The sequence below is a fragment of the Lepidochelys kempii genome, chromosome 4, assembly GCF_965140265.1.
Source record: "Lepidochelys kempii isolate rLepKem1 chromosome 4, rLepKem1.hap2, whole genome shotgun sequence".
Lineage (NCBI taxonomy): Eukaryota > Metazoa > Chordata > Testudines > Cheloniidae > Lepidochelys > Lepidochelys kempii.
Genome location: NC_133259.1, coordinates 28,483,175 through 28,509,162, shown reverse-complemented (window position 1 = coordinate 28,509,162; position 25,988 = coordinate 28,483,175). Strand labels below are relative to the sequence as shown.

The 25,988-nt window shown below is 40.8% G+C and overlaps 2 protein-coding genes and 1 long non-coding RNA gene across 7 annotated transcripts in view; 2 read left to right on the top strand and 1 right to left on the bottom strand.

The window, feature by feature from the left end:
* The window catches only part of UBE2D3 (ubiquitin conjugating enzyme E2 D3), a 29,024-nt gene extending 26,177 nt beyond the window's left edge, over positions 1-2,847 (top strand). The window contains exon 7 of the mRNA XM_073340812.1: positions 1,376-2,847. Coding sequence (XP_073196913.1) covers positions 1,376-1,421 — 46 coding nt within the window. The 3' untranslated portion in view covers positions 1,422-2,847. The remainder of the gene's footprint in view (positions 1-1,375) is intronic.
* Positions 2,848-10,969: 8,122 nt separating this feature from the next.
* Positions 10,970-24,063, bottom strand: LOC140910272 (uncharacterized). Of its 3 annotated transcripts, none has more exons than XR_012158504.1 (4): positions 23,361-24,063; positions 18,792-23,101; positions 17,958-18,059; positions 10,970-16,098 (listed from the first exon to the last, which is right to left on the bottom strand). It is a non-coding gene; the product is annotated as an uncharacterized lncRNA (long non-coding RNA). The 3 variants fall into 3 exon arrangements; XR_012158503.1 differs by having other exon boundaries at positions 17,958-18,968; positions 19,447-23,101; XR_012158502.1 differs by having other exon boundaries at positions 17,958-23,101.
* MANBA (mannosidase beta) overlaps positions 21,197-25,988 on the top strand; it is an 82,112-nt gene continuing 77,320 nt past the window's right edge. For 2 of the 3 annotated variants that reach the window (XM_073340810.1, XM_073340808.1), the window contains exon 1: positions 23,487-23,847. In XM_073340810.1, the coding sequence (XP_073196911.1) occupies positions 23,653-23,847 (195 nt within the window). In that variant the 5' untranslated portion in view covers positions 23,487-23,652. Of the gene's footprint in view, positions 21,655-23,486; positions 23,848-25,988 lie in introns of those variants that run through there. The other variant, XM_073340809.1, reaches the window with a different exon arrangement.

The following is a 25,988-nucleotide window of genomic DNA, read 5'->3' as shown; positions in this document are numbered from 1 at the left end:
TTCTATCTGTGTAGAAACTGTTTTGTCTCAAACATGGTTTTTACAGTTGTACTCAGATAGAACTCAGTGAAATAGCTGTTGAAGTTTGTATAGTAATATTAAATATACTTGTCCAATTAGGTACAATAGGTTAGCAAGAGAGTGGACAGAGAAATACGCTATGCTGTAGGGTAAGAATATTTGCACTTGACGGTGCATTTAACAAAATGGGAACTGTCAGCACTTGAGTGCTGCATGCTTTAAGGCACCGGATTAACTAACAAAGATAATGGATTTATCAGTTACTGAACCTGAATATTTAACAGCTTGATCTGTGATTAGTGTGAAATGTATTGGCCAATTACTATATCTCACAAACAGATAATATTCTTGCATGGCAAAACAAATATAGTGGTAGTAAGAAACTGATTTTATTTGAATTGTTGAGGTTCTGAGATGTCTTATACCTCTGTCCTGGTAAGTACTGAACCAAATTTTGTAGAGACTGGGGAGGAGGGAACTGGTCTGTGTAGTCAAACCACCATGTTGTAAATAAAAATCTAGGTGGTCCAGATTCAGACTGTGTGCACAGGCAAAATTTAATATGCTAAAAAAAGTACTGTTTTGGGGGTTTTTTTCTTTATGCTTGTATAGTTGGAAATTAACTTAATACTGACAAGCATGCTGTTAAGTAAACTAATTGTATCTGCCCAATTCCTGTAGACTAGTGTGTTGTACAAAAAGTTCATGGCCTATTTTAATATCCCTTTCTAAAAGCAAACGCTGGCTGGAATTCATTCATTATTTTTCAGTCAAAACTTCTGTGCCTGGGCAGTATGCTAGTGTGAAAAATGGGGTCTTGCATCATTCTCCGACTGAAATTGTCAGGACATAACTGAAAATCCACCAATAACATAATTGACTGTAGGGTTCAGTATATCATCTCTAATCATGGCATGCAGTATTCTTTAGACTTGGTTCTAAAACCAGGCTCCAAACAACCTGATATATCTAGCAAAAAAGTGAATTTTTAATTTTCAACCCTTTTTACTCCTCTCTGCCTCCCCCCTCCCCCTTCCCCGGTGCAATAATCTGTTTCATAACATGCTTCTAGCAACTTACCTATCTTCTGTGCAATCTAAGTGTGTGTTTCAAATAGTCTCAAAATGTAGGCTTTTGTTCTAAGTTTCTTGAAAACTTTCTAGTAAGACTTGTTTTTCTTCAATAAAAGACCACATATGAAAGTATAGAAAGAACTGGAACAGCCAGTTGAAAGAAGCAGCAGTGAATTTCTTCAGTAAGAAATTACTGAAAACTTTCTTCTAAAAATAGTATATTAAATACCACTTTGTGGTTTAACTGGACCTGTTTAATGTGTTTCCTCCTTTATTAACAGATACAACAGAATATCTCGGGAATGGACTCAGAAGTATGCCATGTGATGATACCTTAAAGTCAGAATAACCTGCATTATAGCTGGAATAAACTTTAAATTACTGTTCCTTTTTTGATTTTCTTATCCGGCTGCTCCCCTATCAGACCTCATCTTTTTTATTTTTTGTTTACCTCCTTCCATTCATGCACATGCTCATCTGAGAAGACTTTAGTTTTTCCAGCTTTGGACAATAACTGCTTTTAGAATCCATAAAGTAGTTACACAAGAACAATTGCCCAACATTCAGAAATTTTTTTAAAAGGAGCATGTGTATTATGTGGCCAATGTCTTCATTCTAACTTGGTTATGAGACTAAAACCATTCCTCACTGCTCTAACAGATACTGAAGATATCACCTGAGGGGAGGGGAGGTGGATGTTCAGTTTTCTTACATCAAAGGAAGTAACATTGCAGTAGCAACATCCATCCTGTTTTAAACCTTCCAGTGTTAGAGATTTGAGGTTTTATTATATGCTTATGCTCATAACTGACATGGCTGAAGAATTGGTACAGAATCTATAGCATCAGAACAGAAAATGTGATGTATCTTATGCATGTCAATAAAAGAATGACCAGTTCTTGTTTTACAGAGAATGAAAATTTGGAAGTCAAACATCCCTTGTATTCCAAAATAGGGTCTCAGAACATTTTTGTAATTCATTTAAATTTTGTTAGGAGGCTTGGAGCTATTAGTTAATCTATCTTCCAGAACACTGTTTAATATAGCACTGAATAAATGAAGCAAGTTGTCAATGGATGAGTGATCAACTAATAGCTCTGTTAGTAACTGATTTATTTTCTTCAATAAAGTTGCATAAACCAATGAGTTAGCTGCCTGGATTAATCAATATGGGAAACAATCTTTTGTAAAAGCAAAGCTGGTTTTTGTATATACCATTGGGATTTGCCTCATTGTTTGACATCAGATAATGATGTAAAGTTCAATAGAGTGAATCTCTTTTTTGCCATTTTCAGTTATAATACTTGGTCTGTTGCAGGCTGACACATTGATCAGCCTGATGTATGCAGAATTAATAAGCTAACCTAGTAGTGTAGCCTTAGTGTGCTATACTTGGTACTGGGAGCCCAGAGTTCAGGGATGGACTTGGAACCCAGCAGATCTGAAGTGGTGTATTGTGGAGGCATTTCCAGATGCACCCTGTTTGCTAACAGAAGCTTTTCTTCACCTTGTACATGTGATAGCTGAAAGATCTTATTGTGGGAGTAATAACGGGGCAAAAAATGCAAAATAAAGTACTGTTTTGATGTGGGAGTTGTCATGAGGCTGTGTTGAAGTGACTTTACTATGTGGGATGTTTGTTATCCATTGAAAGACTTGTTCTACCATGCTGCCATTTACATTAATGAATATTTTAATACAACAGACATTTATTTCAGGTGACTAAACGTGAATGAATAAAGAGTCATTGCTATTGGATTTTTTTATTTGACAAGAAACACTGTCTTGTGCCATTAGTTTATTTCCTCTGCAGCAACAAGGGCATTATTAATCATCCTGCTCTTTTCTTTCCTGCCATCTTCTTCCATGGATTTTCTTATTTTTTGTCTCCATTCTTACTGTTCATAGCTTCATTTTTTTCCTAGTCCTGTGCTATCAGTTTGTGCATCTGTGATTTCTCTCTGGCACCACTTTTTGCACTGCTTATAGTTTATGTGCATTCTAATTCCTTGTCTCCACATGGATATGGAAAGCTAGATGTAAAATAAATGTTAAACCTTAACTTTTATAAAATATTTGAATATGTAGTTTGGTACATGGTTTGTTCTGGTTTTAAAATAGTATTTGAAATCACAATTGCACTTCTGTCTAGTTTGCCTAATATTCCAGAAAGCATATTTAAGAAAAGGTCATTGGTGACTAAGCATGGACCTATTACTAGTTCAGTAATGGGATTTTTGTAGCTCTTTCCCATTTCTACAGGGTGTATCTATATCAGTTCTTTTGGGATCAGGTGAATTTTTTAAAATACAATGTTTGAGCATTGCAATTTAAGATTGAGAGGTACGACAATGTGCTCACATAACGTTCGTGAGATGTGAAACAGATGTTGCTCAGATGTCTTTATTGCTTGAGTGTCCATTTGATATATTTACTACCTCCTCTCCCAGGTACAATGTACTCCTCTTCAAACAAGCTATGGGCTTGTTGCAGGAATTCATGGGTGAAGTTTCTAGCTTGTGTTATGCAGGTCAGATTAGTTTGTTAAATTTAGAAGGATGCATAATCTATTCATTGTATGAGGTTCCGCAAACTCTTGATTGTTGTAAGAGCAGTGCCATCTAACTTGAGCAGAAAATCAAGCCAGAAGGCTATGAAGTGACCTGATTAGGAAGAGAAGAGTAGTGAGGTCACTCTTACAGCCACAGGAAGAAAAAATGCCTTGGTCCTCAATCTACCTGAGTTATTCATGTGCAAAGGCACCTACAAATTGAAGCTGGATTCGGTATGTTAGAGTGAGGAAGCATTATGCAGAATCAAGATTGGCTGTATATTTTAGTCAATCAGAAGTTTTCTGACATTTTTTGTTGGTCAATGCCAGTTAGTTGAAACTGAGAAGTTCAGGTGTTCAGTGATTCCCACTCATGGGATGTGCCAGACAGTACTGCCTGAACTGTGTTCAGAGTGTGACTTTACAGTGCATTTCCATGGGAACATGTCAATTTCAACTAAACTTAGGATGGAAACCTGCCTCGTTTGCCGCCAGTTTACCTGCCTCGCTCCTTGGCAACTTCTCCATGAGAGCCAGGGAGCATATCTTTTGTTCTGGAAATACTGAAACATTCTCATAGCAGGAACATTTCTGTGGTGTTTCTAAGACTAAATATTGCAGAATTTCACTTCTCGCCATAGAACTTTTGAGAGTTAGGCTTTTGTCTATCGGGATGAAGCTTTTTTCCAGAATCTCAACTTTTTGCAGAAGTGAAATTGAGTTTCCCAGCCAGCTCTAAGATTTAAGTCAAGGATGGTGCATATAATAATGGAAGTAGCTCCTATGTTCTGAAGCTAAATTTACAATTCACAGGCTTAAATTGAATAGGGAAAAATTAGTGTAAGACTTAAATATTCTAAATTACTTTTCTCTAATACAACTACCAATTAATCCACTATGTCATCATGGCATAACAGAAAATATCAAATCAGTATGGGTCAGAGCTTTGTCAGTGTTGAAGTGTTGACATCTTGAAGGAAGAAATTGACAACGCAGTTTGTGTTAAACTGGTACAATAACTTGCATGATGGGCATAAATCTATAAAGGGCATTCACCTTTCAGTGGGTTTTAGATTAGGCTCTAAACAAATACTAGTCAGATGTCCCAAATCCTATAAATCTGTATAATGATCAAAGGGGGTTTGATGTCAGTTATTTTGAATATGAAAAGCAAAAAAACAAGTGAATAACTTAGGCTTTTAGTCTTTAAAAGCTTGTCAGGAAACAAGGGAAATTGAAAAACCTAGAGTGGTAGGTTAAAATATGATCCTCTAACTTTTCTGGTGATTTAGAAACCTGTTTAAAAATGTTCTAGTCTTTATGTAATGAGGAAAGTCTTAATTCAGATACTATCTCCCCATTTTAATGTTAGAACATCTAAAGCTAGAAATCTCTTCATGTTCTCTGGTATTCCTACTCAATTGCCAACATTGGAAATTATTAATCACAGTGGATCCAACCTGGTACTGAAGAAATCACCATTTCTTAAGACCACAGATAGCTGAAAGACTTGATTTCATAGATCCATTGGATGTGGTAAGTGGTTCAAAAGAAACTTTATCTGCAAGTATGTCCAATACAGTGAAAGACAGCTAAGGGAGACCATGGTGGAGATTGGGGCACAAATGAAGATCTTTTGTTGTGATCATAAGGTTATCTGAGAACTTTCTTAAGGGAGCTTCAGCCCCCCCCTCCCCGCTTTGATTGCATCTTTACTATACATAAAGAAAAATGAACTAAGACTAGTGTTTCAAGTGATATATATGTAATACATTTACTTAGCACCAGAATGGAATGAGTCACAATCTACAGCCAGTTAGATAACTCCTAAAGTACAAATTCTTTACTGCTAATACACAAGCAAAGAGTGCCAAAAAAACAAGATTCCTTTCGTTAAGTCTAAAAAGATGGTATTGACAGCGGAGGGTTCAGCGCTCTGCTGAATGTTTTCACTTTCAATATACACTATTCTGGTTTGAAGGTTTATCTTTTTATGTTATAATTATGATTGCCACAAAAGTTTTTTGGTGGTGCATGCTTACAGTGTGTTTGAGGTTGTCAAAATCCCAAGCAGGCTGAAAGCTTGCATATGGTCCTGCATTAAGACAGTCTTTATAGGTGATAGAGTGGATTTTGGATTCAGGAGAACTTGTTCTATTTGTACCCACTGACTTTGTGTTTTAGGCAACTAGTTTGGGCGCTATTTTCAAAACTTCTGAACTACTATGACTTCAGTGAGCTGTGAATGCTGATCAAGTCTTCTGATAAAGGCAGTGAGTGCAAAATTTTATATAAATCAGCTTCAGCCAAAATGATTCTCTGTACAAAACATCTCAAGGTTGGGATTTTTAGGCTCCACTGTTTACCTAACTGCCAACAGTCCTGAAAATCCTACTCGGCCATGTCACTTTGGAAGCTACTCATCCTTTAAGGTGAAGTAACCATTCTTACCAAAAAGTGAAAATGGCCGATTGAAAAGCTCCTACAGTATATACTCATTATTTGCCTTTTTTTTTTTTTTTTTGCAATGATGTATTCCTTTCTCCAATATGACTCAAAGTTTCTGGGAGTTTATATTAATGACATACTGCTCCATCTGCTGGGCTTTTGAGTATTAAAATTAGTTAAGCTGGAGGTTCTTACAGCTCATATTGTGTCCCTAAATAACTCAATAAAAGGTCACTGGAAGAATTTTATAAACTACCATCAAAGGGCTCCATGTGATAAACAAATGCATTGTAATCGTTTTGAGTCATGGCAGTGCCATTACTAATTATTTTCCTTAACACCTATAAATACTTAAAATCAGGTATAAATGCAAATGTTGCTATAACTGTCTTGGGAAAAACTTCAAGCTTACCTTTTCCCACTGTCTCTTTTAGGTCACAATTTTGTACCTAGATATCAAAGCTTCTACTGGTACTTGGGGAGAGGAAAGAGCGAATATAAGACACTCTTTACTCCTTTCCAGAGGCCTTGTAAAAACCTAGTTATGGTGAAGGTTCAACAACTCCATGAGGAAGTCCAAGATGAAGATACACTGCTGCTGTGGCAACCCAGGCACTTGAGGATTGTGCGATAAACATAACATGGTGTGCTTAGATCATCTGTGAAATAAGGCTATTTAAATTGTGATTTTTTTTTTAAAGGTTTCATAAGTTACTTACTAGAGAAAAGAGCCATTCAGGCCTCTTATTCTTTCATGCTGTCTAGCCTTATGTTCAGTTAACTTTGAAAACAATTATCAAGCGTAATTTTCACAACCATGAGAGCTAGAAACCCAACTTGTTTCAAACATGAAAAAACAGATTTTGGAGCACAACTGCACCAAGAAAGAAGGGGTAAACTGACCAGTACAAGGGAGTCTGGCCAAAGTTTTTGTTTGTAAAATGACTAACAAAAAAGGGGTTTTACAGACCAAAATGGCTAGCTGCAGAAGCAAGGGTTCCAGTCTCTGCTACACAGAATCTTAGTTTCAGTGAGGCCACCTACTGCTTTTTCAACAGCAGTGGAACCTTATTTCTTTAGATTGTTGGGTAAGATCTGTTACATGTGGTAACTTGAGAAACTCCTCAAACATCCCCATCTGCCCCTAAAATCACTTGTTCTGTTTCCTGGAGATTGGCTATCATTGACTAATAGACTATAATGTCCTCTAAAATAAAGGTGATATTACTCCCCAGAAATGAATAAAGACTCGCATCCATTTCTTAGCCAATGGGTGTTGTCATGGTTTTGAAAAGACTAAACCAGTTTATTGCTTTCTGCCAACATGTAATGAAGTCCAGCATTGTGTTGGAAATTATTCAAGCATTCTTGGAGACTCAGGGATGCTGATTGGCATATGCTGCTTGTTCAACAGCTGTGCCTTGTCAGACTGCATCTCCAAGTCATAGTCTCCCCATGGGTTCTTAAAGATTCATTTACAAGCCATAGCAGTTCTACTGGCTCACCTCTGGATGTAGAGTGTGGGGCTGCCTTCTAAGTGACTACTGTGGATGAGCAGAAGTATATCCTTGCTTTAAATATAATCTTAGTCCTGGGTCCCGGGGGAGATTTCTAGCTCCTGCTCACAATCTCATGCAGCTAGGTATTAAACTTTATACAGATTCTGGGATTGCCTACAGTGGGGGTGAGCAAAATGCATTCAGCTACCTAGGAACTGAAAATTGTACAGCACAGTTTGCTCTTAGTGAAAATGCAGCTGCTCAATATTCTTGAGGTAGACAGCTAGAATTCTTTTCTAGATCTGCTTCCATTCATTCCTGCTCTATGCAAGAGACAATTGGGAGCAGAACTTGGACAGCCTAATACCTTTGGGTGGGGTGGGATAGTTTTCCCCTGAAAAAAGAGAGGGCTGTTTACTGGACCTAATACCAAAATGTGAGCCCAACTAGGGGGAATGGGCAAGGGAAAGTAGCCTTATATCAATTTAAGAGTCTACATACCTCTTGTAGCAGTAAGGGCCGTAACAGGTCATATTTCCATCCTGGGGAATTCTGATACTGGTATAATTACCAGTCCAGACATAGAGAATGTGGTTACATGTCTCAACTTTCCTGAGATAGAAAAAGAAGCCCAGGCTCATCTACCTCTAACTCACAAATCTGTTTTTCCTCCGGCCCCAGACACTTTAGTACTACCCACCTCACAAAAAATAAACATGTAGAAACCTTTCTGTGGCTGAGAGTTCTACTCCCTGCCCACATTCGTGGCTTTTTTAATATGCATGACTTCTGAACCCAATGCACTGGTTTGCTCTAGGTCTCCCATTCCTCTAGGTAGGCAGCTGCAGAATGCCATATCAATCCCAAGGGCCCAGAATCTTCTATATAGCCTACCTCTCCTTACTATTAACAGACTTGTAAAAAAAAAAAAAAAAAAAAAAGGAAAAGACACACACGAATGTTGGCAAATAAAACCCTTCGTGTGGTGCTCTAGATCAACTCCATAGGATTCTGCTGCCTTAAGTACATAGATTACTCAAGTCATAGGCTGTCTATGCTATAGCAACAAAGTTACAGTGCCATAGTGTAGACACAGACTACAGTGACAGAAGGGTTTTTTTGGTGTTACAGTAATTCTACATCCCCAAGCAACCGTAGCTAAGTCAATGGGAGCATTATTCTGTCGACTTAACTGTACCTACATGGGGTGGAGGTCCGCATAGCAGTGGTAATCTGGTTTGGATTTGTTACACCCTGAAGTGCTGTAGCTACATTGACTTAAGTTTTGAGTGTAGACCGGGCCTTAATTGGAATGTGGCTCTGACATCTAGACATGAAAGATTAATTCTAATTCAAAGATATTTTAGAAAAGGAGATCCTGTTAAAATCTACCAATTCTGTTACTTTTCTATTGCAGGGTTTGAAGTAGGAGGTCCATTAAACTTACCAATGGAACACTCCATAAAGTCTCTCCTCTTCCCCCAGCAAGGCTTTGTGAAGGTATCACTTTTGGAGTAGAGACACTTTGCCTTTGTCTGATAAAGTGGGAAAGAAGCAAAAACTTAAAACATACCATGTAGAACAAAAAAATTACAGGTAAATTCTCTTAGGAAAGAAAATGCAGTCCATCTGCAAGCTTCCTTCTGTATTTCGCTTTCTTCCCAAGGCTCTGATCTGACCTAGAAAAGTATTCTGAATATTAACATGAAAATCAGCAGATGGATTTATACCGCTTTCATTCTCAATTTCAGTGTAAGCAATCTCTTAGAAATATAGTGATATATCAGTTTAGTAATTGCAGCCTTATGTAAACACATGAAGACCAAGATGGGGAGGGATAGCTCAGTGGTTTGAGCGTTGGCCTGCTAAACCCAGGGTTGTGAGTTCAATCCTTGAGGGGGCCATTTAGGGACACTACTTGTTGCCTGGACTGGTCCTGGGGGCCAATGGGCTGACTGGGAAACTGCTCCAGTTGAATGTCTTGACTAGATTATGTTTTGGAGTGGCAGCTACTCCTGGTACTCTGAGTGGGTGCTACTGAAATGGCTAGGGCTCCTAATGGTTAGATGGAGATGGGAAATGAGGGACAACCTTGGTTGCTTAAGGAAGGGACAGTTGCTTTGAGAAGGAATGCTGCTGGGGCTCAGTCTGAGTGGCTCTATATGGTAGTTCCTCCCCTTCATATACAGGACTGCTAAGGTTATGCTGGAGGTAAGTGGGCTGGGGTTGCTCAGCTATGTTGCTGCCTTCTGAAAAAGCTTCAACTAGCAGATAAGCTCTGCTGAGGTAATTGCAATAATCATAGCTTGTGTGCGGAGAGGTCAATGTGTGATTTTAAAAAAGGGCTGAGACTACATAATCAAAACAAACAAAACCAAACCCTTTGTGTATGTCACGTCTTTTTATGAAAGCTCACGGTTAAAGTAGCACCAAGATTTTTAAGGTGACTTAAGCCAGGTCTATACTACAGACATATATTGGTATAACTATGTCGCTCAAGGGTGTGAAAAATCCTCACCCCTGAGCCATGTAGTTATAACGGACCTAGCCTCTCCGTGTCAACAGTGCTATGGCGAGGAGAGAGCTTCTCCCGGCAACATAGCTACCACCTCTTGGGGCAGTGGATTAACTACACCGACGGGAGAAGCTCTTGTATTGGCATAGAAGCGTCTTCACTAAAGTGCTACAGTGGTGCAGCTGCACGTGACTATGAGCCCTAAGACTCTCTGAATAAGCAGGCATGCAAATTGACAATTTCTATCTACTAGCAAAAGTTTGCTCTGACAGGACGGTGAAAGAAGCTCTGATGGATCCAGATGCTCCTGTCATCTACACAATCCTTCATGGCCAAGACCGAACTTGCAGGGTCCATGGAGCATGGGAATATACAATTGTATATCAGAGTACTGGGGAAACTACCTCATATTTACAACTGATGTCACTACGTATGATGAATGACTTCAGTAAGCCCAACACAGCTACAACAACACTGCATTCAATAGGCCAGATCCTTTGGGGAATGCTGCCTATCAAATCAAATGGGAATTCAGAAACCTTCTAATCAAATTGTCCACTGACTGATCTGGGTCTGTCCAGAACCATTCAAGGGCAGGTCCAGACACCTAAAGAACATCATATTTGCAAACATAACAACCCATAATAAATCTTTAACAAAAGATTGAGAGGTCCAGTATAACCAGAATGTTGGGTCTTTTCACTTTTACTGAAAAACAGGGATGTTTTAGGGCTACTTTTGTTGTCTACTTTGAATTATAACCTTATGTTTTATGTATGTTTATATCCTGTTAAGATTATGAGCTAATTATGTAGGACTGAGGAAGTCCTTTTGAGGGAAATCCTTCTAATGATCTTTTCACTAATTGGTGCATTCTGTAAACATATACTCATAGGTGCAATAAAATTAAATGAAATATTGGCCAAATATTTACCAATATTGTAATTAAAAAAAATTTATACTTGAACCAGCTTCAGCCTATCTTGGTGTTTAGTGGAGATTTTAACAGAGACCAAAACACACAATCAAAATTTAAATGTGAAGGGCCAGATGCAGCTGCTGTAAATCAGCAGAGCTTAATTAAAATCACTGTCACTATGGCAACTTAGCCCAACTGTGGATCTGGGCCAAAATGTGTTAGAACTGAATTGGTGAAAACAAACTGTGAGGTTTAGTGGCCACATAAATCTGAGCAAGTTTTCAGGGCTAAAATAAAAGGGAGAATTCTGTGTAAGACCTTCAGTAGGCTTGGCTAATGTCAAATGTTTTTCTACTATTTGTCTAAGGCAGCCTTTGCCATTTCAGATAATTGTTCTCCGATCAGTAGGAAAACAGTGGTCTTCTACACTATTAGTATCTCTTATAATTGTCAAAGCTGCAGATGATATTTTAAGTAAATGAAAGTTTCTATCCACTACACCGAGGATGCAGAATTTAGCTGGCAGGCCAAGAGGCAATGCATTTGTAAATAAACATTTTTTTTTAATTTTAAAAAAATAAAGTTCCACAACTTTTTCTCGTAGGTTAAGTTGAGGCTCATTGTTTTGGTGACAAGTAAGTTTGAAGAAACCAGGTTTTTTCCAAATTCCTCTCTTGTATTATTTATAATTGACCACAAAAATTACATTTGCCTATTGGAAATATACAAACATGGTAACTTTTGGCCTGAGCCCAAATATGGAGTTTAAACTGAAAAGGAAATACTTTTTAGACCATTATGAGCAACTGAAAGATGTTTAGAATGGAAGTGTCTTCCCAAATTTTATTATTGTATATGCTATAACATCAGTACACTTATGTCTTTTCCTACGCATGTGAATACGTAAAAGGGTGTCTTTTTTTTTTTTTGTAATGCTATTAATGTACTAAGTGCATTACACACAATTCTAGCTATATCATGGCTTTAAGAGCTTGACCAATGTTTTACTGTTTAATGACATATGGCTAAGAGCCAATAAGTCTATTCCCTTAGCTCCTTTCTATGTGTGAGAAATTTTTACCAGTATAATTACATTGATGTGATTGCAATTTACTGAATTAACTTTCACTAGTATAAACACCAGACTACATTGATGCACTACGTCCACATTAGGGGGTTGCAGCAGACTAACTTATGCCAGTGCAAATTTCTTAAATGTAGGTAGGACTTTAGTGTGGTCTAATTTGTAACTGGAACTTTAATGGTAATTAAATATATGTCTACATCACAAATTGAGGTGTAATTACTAGTATCACTGTCTGTCATATCAGTCAATGACGTCATGACATCACATGTATTCTCATGTGGCTGTATAGTCTGGTCCATAAGGAGCAAGACTGCAAACAGATATAACACAGGAACGTGCAGGTTCTCACTGAAGACTTGGCATGAAACTTGACCCTTTTTTGAATCAGTTTTTTGTGTCTGTTTTCCTCAAAGTGTTTGCAACCTTTATTGATGATTGCTCTCCGTTCAGATCTGTCTGTGGCTGTGTCTTCAAAGTTATTAATATTTATTCATCATGAAGTAAGATTCTGCTGATGGGAGTGTTTGAAGCATTTTTGCTCTTCACCCTTCTGGTACGATCAACCATGAATTGGAAGGCTTGTCTACCTTAGGGATCTCTGCACAGATGTAGCCACACTGGTGCAACCCCCACAGTGTAGATGTAGTTAGCAAGTGATCCCTCAGAGTTTGAGAATGATTGTCTTCTAAGAAATGATAGCCAGTTATGCTAGTGGATCTGCAGGTTGATAATGAGACCCATCTGGCATCCACAGATCTTATCACAGTTGGGGCAGACATTTCCTGGTGGAAGGGGTGGATATGGACTGTTGAGTTGGGCTGCGGCACATTCATTCCTTTCCTGTTTCTCTGTTGCTTGTTGTCTCCCTGGGGTCTTGAAATGGTGGAATCCTTGCCACAAGGTCCTTCTCCATTTTAATCAGTCAGAGGCTTGGATTTCCCATAAATTTATATCGATGTTGCACTTCTTCATGTTGGCTTTGAGGGTGTCATTGAAGTGCTTTTTTGCCCTCCCCTCATCTGCTGGCCATGGCTCAACTGTGAGAAAATGACTCGCTTCGGGAATCAATTTGTCTGGTATTCGAGAACATGACCAGCCCAACAGAGTTGGTGGTAGGTGATCATAGCTTCCAAGCTGGAAGTTTTGGCTTGGCACACAACGCTGATGTTGGTGCATCAGTCATCTGACTTGATTCGGAAGATCTTGTGGAGGCACAGTTGATGGTATTGTTCAAGAGCCTTGAGACGCCTTCTGCATGCAACCCAGGTTTTGGCATCGTACAGGAGAGCAGGGATAACAACAGCCAGATACATGAGAAGCTTGGTTTGGTTCTTGATGTCATAATCTTCAGACATGTTTTCTCCAGTGTCCGAAAGCTGCACTGGTGCATTGGAATCGGCGTTGAATCTCCTTGTCAGTGTCAACTTTCGGCAACAGCTGCTGAGGCAGGAGAAGTGCTCAACATTCTCCAGGGTCGCTTTGTTGGGCTTGATTGCGGGAGCAGGATCTTGGGGATTTGGAGCCTGTTGACGGAGAACTTTAGTTTTCTTGGTGTTGAGTGTGAAGCCTAGTTGATTGTAGGCCTCAGCTGTTTTTTGAAGATCTTCTTCCGAGTGGGAGTACAAAGCACAGTTGTCTACATATTGGAGTTCAGTGACTGATTTAGTAATAGTCTGGCTTGGACTGGAGATGATTGAGGTTAAAGAGCTTGCCATCTGTATTGGATGTCAAGTCTGGAGGGAAGCTTGTCAGCGATGAGGAGGAGGATTACACCAAAGAAGATGGTGAAGAGGGTTGGAGCAATGACACAGCCTTGCTCTACTTCTCTCTTAACTCACAGTGGGTCCATTTTGGATCCATTGCTGACGACCATCACAAATATGTTGTCGTGGAGGAGTCAGAGGATGGTAACAAATTTTGGCAGGCATCCAAATTTGAGAGAGTTTGCCACAGAGCCTCATGGTTGATGGAGTCAGATGCTTTTATGAGATTGATAAAGGCCATGTACAGAGTTTCTCGGTGAGGCACAGCCAGAAAAGGCCAGGTTTGGTTGGGTCCTTGACTCTCAATGTTGATCTTTCATCTGGCTGGTTTCTTCTGCAATCGTTGTTTTGAAGCAAGTTTGATGGAAGTAATGGAGTGGATGAGGCGATGGTCTGTCCAACAATCGTCAGCACAAGTCATCGCTTTGATGATACGACATCTTCACAGTCATGAGCACAGACAATAACCTAGTCGATCAGCTGCCAATGCTTGGATAGGGTTTTTTCCCGTGATGTTTTGTACTTGTTCTTTTGCTTCTTTGGAATATAGAGTTCGTGTTCTGTGCATTTGGTTAGAAGAATTCCATTGGAATTGGTCTTGCCCACACTTTCCTTTCTGATCGTGCAATTCCAAAGTTCCAAGTCATGTCCAACTCTTGTGTTAAAATCAGCAAGGAGTATAAACTTGTCCTCTTTGGAGATGGAGGAGAGAATTTGGTCAAGGTTGGCATAGAATACCACTTTTGGTTTCATCATCAGCATTAAGAGTTGGAGTGATGCTTTGATGAGTGTTGCATGCTGGTTCTTGGCAAGTGTAAGGCAGAGAGTCATGAGTCATTCATTGTTGCTAACTGGTAGTTCTGAGAGTTAATTTATTATTTTGCTTTTGATGGTGAAACCAGTACTGTAGATTTGTCATTTATCATCGCCCGCTCCTGTCTGGAAAAAGGTGTCACCACCACCACCTTGTTCCTTTAGCTGTCCCTTTCCTACATGTTGGGTCTTGCTCAGTGCAGCAATTTTGATGTCCTATATCCTGAGTTCTCTTGCCACAATCACTGTTCTGTGTTCTGGCTGGTTACTATTTGGGTTGTCCATCAGGGTTTGAATGTTCCAGGTTCTAAATTTAATTCAGTTTTGAGCGCAGTTAGCTAATCCCTCTGAACATGGTTATCCAGTTGGGGTAGGCGAGGCAGAGTACGTTTAGGGCACCTTTTGTTGCTCCCTCCCCATGTGGGATGTGCAGTGGGTCCTAAAAAGAGCAGCTCAGTTGCAGCTGCTGAATTGCACTCCTGTCCAAATGCAAAAACAGCCTTCTAACAGCCGCTGCTTGCATGCCAGTCCATGATTAGGAGCTTCTGGTCATCGCTGCCTCCTCCCATTGCCACTCGCTGATCACCATAGGACTTCTTCATGAATATGGAAGACATTTGTGCATGATTTCTTTTAATGTGGAGACACCATTGCATACCAGGGTGCACAAGGTCCTTGACAGGATGAAGATCTTAATCCAATGGCAAGGAAACCCAAGATGATGGGAGACTGCCATCCTGCTGCAGCTTTCACAACCATTGAGAGAAATTCTTTCCATCCTCTTGCTCTGCCATTGAGGATGTGGGGGTGGAGGGTCGGATCGCTGGTCATCTGGAACCTCACCTTTCACCTTGACGCGTTGGGTGACCCTACCAGGAATGCAAGACTCCTGACTGCATTGCTCTCAGGATTATGGGAACACTCAAGCCACGTCCAGGCCACGATCCGCCAGGGCAGAGTATTGATGTACTGCATTGGTATCAAATGGGGCTTCCTTCAGTAAGATGGAACTGGGGTAAGTCAAAGTCAAATCAGTGCATGTTCCACTTTACAGCACTGCAGCACATTATCATGGGAGCTTGCACCAGTGCTGCCACAACAATACACAAATTCCTAAGGTAGACAAGCCCTTAGCTGATGCAGTATGTATTGCATGGATACCCTGTACCAGGGTGAATTTTTACCCCTTTCTACGATTCATGATCTGGAAGGAGTCAACAGCAGCATGTTAATGATAACAATAGAGATTGCTCTGGAACAAAAGATCTTGGCTCAAATTCTGCTGTGTTAATCCATTGTCAGTGGAGTTACACTGAAATACATTCAGAATAACAGAGAGCAGAGTTCTGCCCATGTGCTTTTTGTCTCAGAATTGATGAGGAATATCTCTTGACCTAAGTCTCATAAAACTGACATTGTAAAATCCAAAATTTGTGTCGTCATAGAAAAGGATGGAGCAGGGACCAAAAAACAAAGAAGAGAAAACTGCATTAGTTCAAAAGATCTTCTTTCTATAGGTACAGAAGTTTGTAGTTTTAGCTTTAAACTCTTATGGCACAGTAAAAACTATTTGAAGAAAAAAATCTGAGGCATTTTAACTTCATGATAAGCCTTCAATAAGGAAATAACATGTTCTCAGCATAATTAATTACAGCAGTGTATTTTCTTTGTGCAGCTTTAGCCTGCCTTTAGGAGGGGGAAAGAAAAAAAAAAAGACAAAACACGGAAGTACAGTAAACTTCTTGAAATGCAATTTCCTTCTTATCGGGAACAACTACCACATGACTTGCTGAACAACTTCAAAACAAAACAAAAACCTTGCAGTTGTACTGCAGTTGTAATGGAGTCAAAATTCAGTTTCCTGTAAACCCTGCTTTAGGGTAGAAATAATATCCAATAGGATCTCTTTAAAGCAACATTGCCTTGTTTCAATATTTTAACTAATTTGATTTAATTAGTTTGTGAATTTAGTACATAGGGAATATGTTAGTCCTGAAGTCACCCCCCTGCACTTCAACCCTCTGCCCCAGCCCTGAGCCCCCTCCTACACTCCGAACCCCTCAGCCCCACCCCTGCCACAGGAATTTTATGTGCACATCACCTCCATATTGGTGCACATAACAAAATTCATTGTGCACGTGTGTGGGAAAAATTAGAGGGAACACTGCTGAAGACTTACTTCCACTGTTCATCTTTAGAACAAAGTAAGCTTGGGCAGAGGCAGAACATGCTGTCTATACCATCAATGTATTTGGTCTTGTAGGTTTAATCTCTAGAGATAAGCACTCATTTAAGACCTGATCCTGCAAGGAGCCTGAGCCAATCAATTGGCCCTTTTGCTGAGATTGCTGAAAGGGTTGTTGCGAAAGCCTTTTCAGTAATGTGGATTCCTGACCACTGGGAACTGGATTGTGACCACCAGAATTAGTGCACATAGGTCATTGAACAACCATTAGAGGATAACTTTTAGTCATTACTGACCTGGGCTGGATTTGAAACAGCAGGTTAGAGGTGAAAAGCTCTACATCCCATTACCAAAACCATGAGCTGCATAGTCTCTTACCATTTCACAGTTGATACACTTTTTACAAGAGAACACACACAATGCACACGTTTGCTAAGAAGTGGCTGAATCCACATGTTCATTTCCTTCAAGCTCTGGAGTGACTTGAAATGGTAACTAAAGAGGATTCAGTATGGCTTGTACCTCGGAGTCTAGCAAGATCTCTGATTCAGATACCCTCAGTCATGTTGGGTAGCCCCTTACTCCGCAAATGGAGTTCTGAAAGGTATGAAAGTGACATAGGGGGCTTTGTCTAGACTGGTATTTCTCAACTGGTGGGTGGCATCCCCCAGGCAATCAGAGGTCTTTTGAGGTATTGAGAATTTTATTACAATCTAAAGCAAAGAAAATTTTGCTCCATTGCTCCTCGCACCCATAACCTTCAAAATCATGTATTCTCTGTTGACCTCTCAAAATACACATACAAATAAATTTTATACGGTTATCACTGGTACATTTGTTCTCCTATTTTTATAGTAAATGAAAGGGGGTTGAAAAACTTGACTTCCAATAAAGGGGAGCCAACCTGAAAAGGTTGAGAAACTCTGCAGTAGACTAAGATGTAAAGGTATGTTTTTTGCTAATGCATTCTAACATGTTCTGTCTAACACAAACAATGTAGCATACACTTTAACATGTGCTAAGATGGTTGAATTAAAGGCAGAGTGTTAAAGGAATTCTATAGTGTTTCTATCCCTTTCTCACCTGCACTTCACTTTCAAACTCAATAATCTTGCATAGCAGCTGCAACAACATGTTGCCACTTGACAGTCAGACTGGCCGTTCTTCATTTCAGCTTTTACTTGACTTGAATGCATAAGGATAAAGAACTGCATTATAATGTATAGTCATTATTAGTATTTTTATTAGCTATTCAGTGTCCAAAGATATGATAGGAGATTTACAGACATAAAAACATGTTCTCTTCCCTAAAGAGTTTACAGTCTATATTTTAGACCATAAAGAAGTGTGAGAAACACACATTGGGGTGGGAGTGGAGGAACGGAGGACAAAGATAATGTCATGCTGTTCATAAATTCCAATTCAAGAAGGGACCACTGTGATCATCTAGTCTGTATAACTCAAGTCATTGAACTTCCCCCCCCCCGCCCCAAAATAATTCTTAGAGCATATCTTTTGGAAAAACATCCAATCTTGATTTTTAAATTGTCAGCGATGGAAATCTGTCTTGAGCCTTAACCATTGGAACAACTTTCCAATTACTCTCACTTCTAACAAATTTTGAGCCTTACTTCCAGTCTGAATTTGTCTAACTTCTACTTCCAGCCATTGGATTGTGTTTTACCTTTCTCTGCTAGACTAAAGAGTTCTTTATTATTTGTTCCCCATGTAGGTACTCATAGACTGAAATGAAGTCACTCCTTCTCTTTGTTAGACTCAAAGAGCGCAGTCTATTTAGCTTATTATAAATCATGTCTTTTAACCCTCTCCAATTTATCAATATCCTTCTTGAATTGTGGACCCCAGAACTGGACACAGTGTTTCAGTAGCAGTCACACCAGAGGTAAAATAACACACCTACTCCTACATGAGATTCCAGTTTATGCATCCAAGGATTGCATTAGCTCTTTTGGCCACAGTGTCACACTGGAAGCTTGTGTTCAGCTGATTATCCACCTCTGCCCTCAAATCTTTTTCAGTCACTGCTTCCCAGGATAGAGTCACCTTCCTGTAAGTATGGCCTATATTTTTCCCCTAGATATATAAATTTACATTTAGCCATATTAAAATACATTGATTCAGATCACTCTATACAGGTGACCGGTCTTCTTCATTATGTACCACTCCCCCAATTTTTGTGTCATCTGCAAACTTAATCTGGGATGATTTTGTTTTCTTCCAGGTCATTGATAAAAATGTTTAGTGCCAAGAACAGATCCCGGTGGGACCCCACTAGAAACACACCTGCTCAGTGATGATTTTCTGTTTACATTTACATTTTGAGACCTATCAGTTAAACAGCTTTTAATTCATTTAATATTAATTTTATATCCTTCTAATTTTTAATCAAAATGGCATCAAAGTGGTATCAAGTCAAATGCCTTATAGAAGTCTACGTCTATTATGTCAACACGATTACTTTTAGCAGCCAAACTTGTAATCTCATAAAAGAAAATCAGCTTAGTTTCACAGGATCTATTTCCCATAAACTGATTGGTATTAATTATATTACCTGTCTTCAATTCTTTATTATTTGAGTCCCATATCAGCTGCTTCAGTATCTTGTCCAGGATCAATGTCAGACTGACAGACCTATAATTACCTAAATCATCCCCTTTTAAAATATTGCCACATTATTAGCTTTCTTTCTGTCTTCAGGAGTTTCCCCCAATATTCTAATATTCGATTGCTGAAAATCGTCTTTAACAGTCTCGCGCGTTCTCCAGCCAGCTCTTTTAAAACTCTTACATATGAGTTATCTGGACCTGCTGATTTTAAAATGTCTAACTTTAGTAGCTGCAGTTTAATAGCCTTGTGAGCTACTTGTGGAATGGAAAGAGTATTATCCTATGAGATGACCACATCCGTTTTTCCACAAATACGGAACAGAAATATTTATTGAACATGTCTGCCTTTTCTGTATTATTGATAATTTTATCATTTTCATCTAGTAATGGACCAATACCATTATTAGGATTCTTTTTGTTCAAAATATATTTAATGTCCTTATTGTTCTTAACTCTGCCGGCCACAGATTTGTGTCCCTTTGCTTCCCGTATCAATTTTCTACAAGTCCTTGCTTCTGATTTATATTCATTACTATCAGCTTTCCCTTTCTTCCATTTATTATTTTATTATTTTATTTTGCTGTCTTCATTATCCCTCTAAACCAGGTCTTGTTTTTTTAACCAATATGGCTGCCTTCCTCAACTGGCTTTTGGAGCATCTAGTAAAGTGGTGGTAAACAATTCCCAATTGTCATTCACATTTGTCTGTTCAAATTTTTCCTCACAGATGATATGACTCATAATTGTTTTCAGGTTTGTGAAATTGACCTTTTTAAAGCACTGGGTGTATATGTGTCTGCTCTGGACTTTATTCTGTTTGCACGTTATAGATGTGATCAAGTCATGATCACTTGTACTTGTTACCATTAATTTTTAATTCTGTGATTAGTTCCTCTTAGACTTTGTCTTGACTGATAAATATAGAACTCTCCCATCTTGGATGCAACATTTTTGAGTTAAGAAATTTTCATCTATAATATTTAGAAATTTAAAGGATGCTTTACCACTGGCACTATGAGACCTTCAGCATCTGTTACTCAAATTTTGAAGTCCCCCATGATCAGGCAGCTTTTATTCCTCCACATTATATATGCAGGTGTGTAAGGCTCCTTGGGGGGGGGAGGGGGTGTCTTTGCATGTCTTGTAGGTTCTACATATATGCACATGAAACCACCTTTATATGCATCTACATCAACTTTTAAAAATACATTTATCTGTTCTGATTAAATATTTTTCAGAATGGGGTGTGTGTGTGTGTGTGTATGTACATATAAATGCCTCCATTAAAAGCACTTGCTAAAATGTTTTAGTTTTTAAACACTTCTAACCTCCCTTCTTGCTCTTCATAATGTTTTATTAAATAGGCATGCCTGATGCAGCCAAGTGCCTGCCTCATAAAGATTCCAACCTGTGTGATTATGAAATAAAAAAAAAAAACTTGTGGACAAACTTGGGCTCCCACAGATCAACATGTACTCTGGCACAGGAAAATAATTACACTAATTTTAATCAACTAAAAGTATATTTTTAAAGGCACTGGAAACCCTAATCTAAAATTTTCAGTGTGCTGAAATGAGCACCTTCAATTTCATTCTAAGCTGTGTCTTAGAAGAAAGTCACTGTCAGCTCAAAGAAATTGGCAGTTTGGGAAAAAAATGCTTTCTAGTCTGTTCACAGCTGAGTGCATACACTAGAAAAGTTTTCCTTTAAGTTGCTAATATCTCTGTTGAGCAGCTTTGGTCTGAGTCATGGCTACTACAGAAATACAGCAGCCTGAGCTGGAGGTGATAGTACTGATTACAACCAACCATAGAGTTTTTAGGATCCAAGTGCCTTTTGTTTGTTTGTACACTTCGAAAGGGGTTATGTGGCATTCAAACAATATTTTTCACTTATTGTGGCTTTGTCCATATGAGGATCTCAGGGAGCACAGTAAACTTGTCATGATGTGAATCTTTCTGGTGCAGAGGACCAGTGCAAATCCTTCTGGACCACTGAAGTTATTGGCTTGGATTCACAATTGCCTGTGGCCTCTCTAGGCCAGTTTGGTGTTGCCCACCCAGGGGACCATGAGACCATGCAAAGGACCACATGCCTGCCAGGGAAGAGGAGAACTCTACATTGCTGCCAGAGGGGTCAGGGACAGGTCAGAGGTGAGAAAAGGAGGTTGTATGCTTTGGTAATTCTGTTCCCCTAGAATCATAGGGTTAGAAGGGACCTGAAGAGGTCATCTAATCCAACTCCCTGCTCAAAGCAGGACCAATCCCCAATTTCTGCTCCAGATCCCAAAATAGCCCCCTCAAGGCTTGAACTCACAACCCTGGGTTTAGCAGGCTAATGCTCAAACCACTGAGCTATCCCTCCCCCCAATCTGAAATGGTCCACAGGGGCCACTGAAGCAGCAGCACAAGTTAGGGCAGCCCTTAGGACTAATGTAACCTGCCTCAGCAGCCAAACAGGCTAGATGCCCCTAAAAAGGGGAAGCTCAAGTTACCTTCTGTTGCTGCCTGTGCTGGTCCATTTGTCCTATTTTCAAATGGGGAAAATGCAGACAGAAGTCAGTAAGATTACAAAGGAAGCCTGTGTCAGTTACCAAGGGTATCCAGGCTCACACAACGGGGCTGAAAACAGGACCCAGATCTCTTGGCTCAAGATTATCTGTTCCTTCCCTTTTATAAATGTATAAATAAGAATACATTACTTTGTAACACAAACCATTCTATTAATTATGCTTTGCCATGAACCTGAGCTTTATCTCTATTTCACAGCTTTTTAAATTCTTTTAAAGCAAAAGTCAGGCTGGATGGAGAACATCAGGCAAGGCACGTGCTCCAGGGTAGGGAAAATATTCTAGCTGACCAAAATTTGACAAAACCAGGGTGGAGAAAAGAACCCAAGGCCCTATAAAGTCTATGTAAACTGATCACCATTGAATTTCACCTGCCATAGTGTTTCCCAGTCCCCCACTTCATTTGGTAACTTACAAATTGCTCATAAATTTTCTATAGTCTTAATAAACTTAAATAATTTTGTCTTCTTCAAATTTTGCTACCTGATGGTTGACTTCCTTTTCAAGACTTCTGTTAAATGTATTGAACAATACTGAGCTGCGTAAAACTGATAATTTATTCCTACTCTAATATTCTGTTAGCTTTGATCCATGCCCCTTCCACTCCTCCACTTCTATGACGGCTTAGTTTCTGTAACTGTTTATTGTGATGGGCGTTTTGAAAGCCTATATAAATTATATCAACTATTGTGTTAAAGAATTATAGTAAATGAGAGGAAGGAGCCTTTATGTTAGAAAAGCCATGGCGGTTTGTCCTTTATTGATGTGTTTCCATTTATAATTATTGTTTCAACCACCGTTCCTGGAATAAAAGTAATGCTGTCTGGCCTGTAAGGTCGAGCATGTGCCTTAGCTTCTTTTTCAACCAAAGTTCACTACTACCCCCGAGGCGTACGGTATTCTAATGAGATTGTACGGTATGGAGCTCACCCACTTGCTCTTAAAGTCTGCCAAAAAACCCTGCTGCGTGTCTTCCACCCATTTGGACTCTTAGGCAACACCCCCACTTGACAGCACCCCCGCTTTCGATCCTGAAAAGGAGAGGTTAGAGACAGATCAGCGCTGGAGCCTCAGTCCCAGTGTCCTGCGAGCAGCAGGGCTTGCAGGGAGGGAAATGATTTGCCAGGCTCTGGGCATATTTCCACGTGCCACCAGCTGTAATTCTTCCCCCCCCCCCCCCCCCAAGTCCGGCGCAAGCTGCGGGCCATCATTTGCTCCTAAACGCGTCTCAGAGTAACGCGCCCAGCGCGGCCCGCAGCCGGGCTGCCAAGGCCCAGTGCACTAACCCACCCGGTGCGTGGCGCCCCAAGGCAGGCGTCTCCTCCTCGCGCCCCTGCCGCAGCGCCGCGCGTGCCCAGCGGCGGTGGCTCGGCCGGGGCCGGGGCCGGGGCCGGGGCCAGACGCTCGCGGGCCGCCCCCCGGGCGCAGCGGCCTGCAGAGGCGGCGCAGGCGCCCGGCTCCCAGCGGAGGGCCCAGCGCTCGCGCTGCCGGCAGGAGGCGGAGCCCGGCTGGGCCTGCTGCCCTCAGCCCCTCACCCCGCCTGGGGGCTCCCGACTGGCGGCGGCTCGCGGTCGCTTCCGGGATGCGGCTGCGGCTGCTTCTGCTGCTTGCGGCCTGTTGGGGGTGGGGGGGGGCGTTGTGTGGCAGCCCCCCCGGCCCGGCGGCGCACAGCCTGCGAGGGAGCTGGTGGCTGGGCAACGGGAACGGCTCGGTGGTGCTGAGAGGGGAGGTGCCCGGCTGCGTTCACACGGCCTTACTCCGCCAGGGCCTCATCCAGGTACTGCGTGATGCCGGCCGGGCTACGGCTCTGTCCTGCCAGGGGCCCGGCCCGGGGATTAAAGCGAACTGGCCCTAGGAACGGCCCCCCCCCGCGCAGACGGTGTTTCCGTCTGGCTGGCTGCTGGGATCAGGGCACCGGGCTGGGGGGGTCTCCCTCCCCGTCGTGTTCCTGCTCTAGCCCGGTGCTGCGGGGTTTCGGGTGCGGGCGGGGCCTCGGAGTGGGCAGTGCTCGGGTGGTTCTGGTGGGTGTCCATAAAAAAGAAATGAATAAAACATGGTGATTTGGGTGCTCATTGCGTTCTGTCCAATGTAAAAACGTGAAATAAAAGGCAAGTAGCCTGGGAGCCCTTGAAAGGGAGCCCTAAGGCCCTGCCTCTGAGAAAGATACTACAATGGTCTCAAACACTGCACGTTTCACTCGCCTGACTGCAGCATCTGGGGCTATTCCTGTAACAATAGATTATGTTTATTTCACATCTTTAATGTCAAAGGAGGCCAAATCTTGCTATGAACAGCACCACTGAAATGCAACCATCTCTCAGTAGTCCAAATTGGATGTTGGTTGCACAGCATCCTGCATAGTCTGGGGGAGTGCAAAAAATGTGGCCAACAACACCAACACAAACTTCTTGTCTTGTGAAAAGCATCCCACTCTTGCAGTGCCTTTGATGTCCACTTGGTACAGACAGAATGGAAGCGTTTAAAGCCCCACACAGTGGAGTGCACATTTATTCAATTTGTCCACGACAGAAGGATGAAATCCTGAACTGACCCTGTTGAACTTTGAGTTGTGTTTGCAGGGAGTCAGGGGATTTCAAGGCTGATGCTTAGTCCACTAAACGAACCCCTCAAGGTCCTGCAGAATTTTGATGGCATGCATAGATTTGTAGTATTGTAGAAGAGGCAAGTCCTGGCTTTTTTGTTGTACCATGAAATACTTTTAGAGAATTGTTCATATCAAAAGATTTTCAGAGTTTTTGCAACTTGTATTTTTTTATCCTTTCCTGCTTCTTTTAGCTTTCAGGTTTAGGAGAGCTCCATTCCTGTAACAATGAGTTCCAATTCTTGTTCTGTAAATCAATGGCAAAACTCCTTTTTCATCGATTCAGAGCAGAAGACGACCCAGTGTCACTCGCAATCCACATGTTTTTTGTTTAGGGTTAATCTGGCCTCTTTCACCCAAATGGGGGTGTATAATTGATAGACTTTTATCTCTGCTGGAGCAGCAGTAATGCTGAGACTAAGTCCTTCAAGGGCAATGGAAGTTATCTATGACCAGTGCGTTGAGTCATACATGTAAGGAAGTACTGTTGTAATGGAAGACTCAAACGTTTAACTATTCTTTTTGAAATGAGGAAGTGTGGTCACTAATTTAATTGAATTGCTGTAAATGGGCCAATAATTTCAGTTTTGAACGGGAGCCGGGCATTTGGGGCTTAGGCCAAGCTCATGCAGAAGGGCAGAACCCCTGTGCGTGGGTGGAGCCCTGTTGACTTCAATCAGCCTTCATAGTCAGTTAGCCTACAACCTTATGGCTTGTCTACTCACAGATTTGCATGGGTTTAGTTAAATTTGTGAAAAAATTATGTGGACATTTAAAATGGCTTATTTTGGTTGGGGGAGAGGGGAAACCTTTGATCCACTGGAACTCAGCTGTTTGTGATGTGATCCATTCATTGTGGCCAGCAATTTAAAAAAAAAAAAAAAAAGGTTACAAGGGACAGTTCTCCAGATATGTGTAAGGTCTGGGTGACACTGTGAGGGAAAAAATGGGGTGATTTTTCAGAGGAACTGACCACCTTCTGCTCACTTCAGTGACATTCATTGGTGGTTAATGCCTCGAAAAGTCAGGGCACCTTTTCTTAAGGTGTCCAAACATGGACTTAAGGGCCTTGGATCGTTCTTCTTTCTCTTTTATTCCTCCCTCACCCAGAATTGATGTCCTCTGTCATCACGCTTAAAGAGAATAGTCAGCCAAATATTTTTTAGGTCTTAATCAACCAAGCAAAATGTATCCGCATGTAACTTATTCATGAAAGCTTTATGCTAGCAATGGTGATCCTCTATAATGTGTACTTCAAATATTGTATGATGCCATTTCTGCTGGCAGGTGGCTCCTACAGAATTCTTGGCACTGAT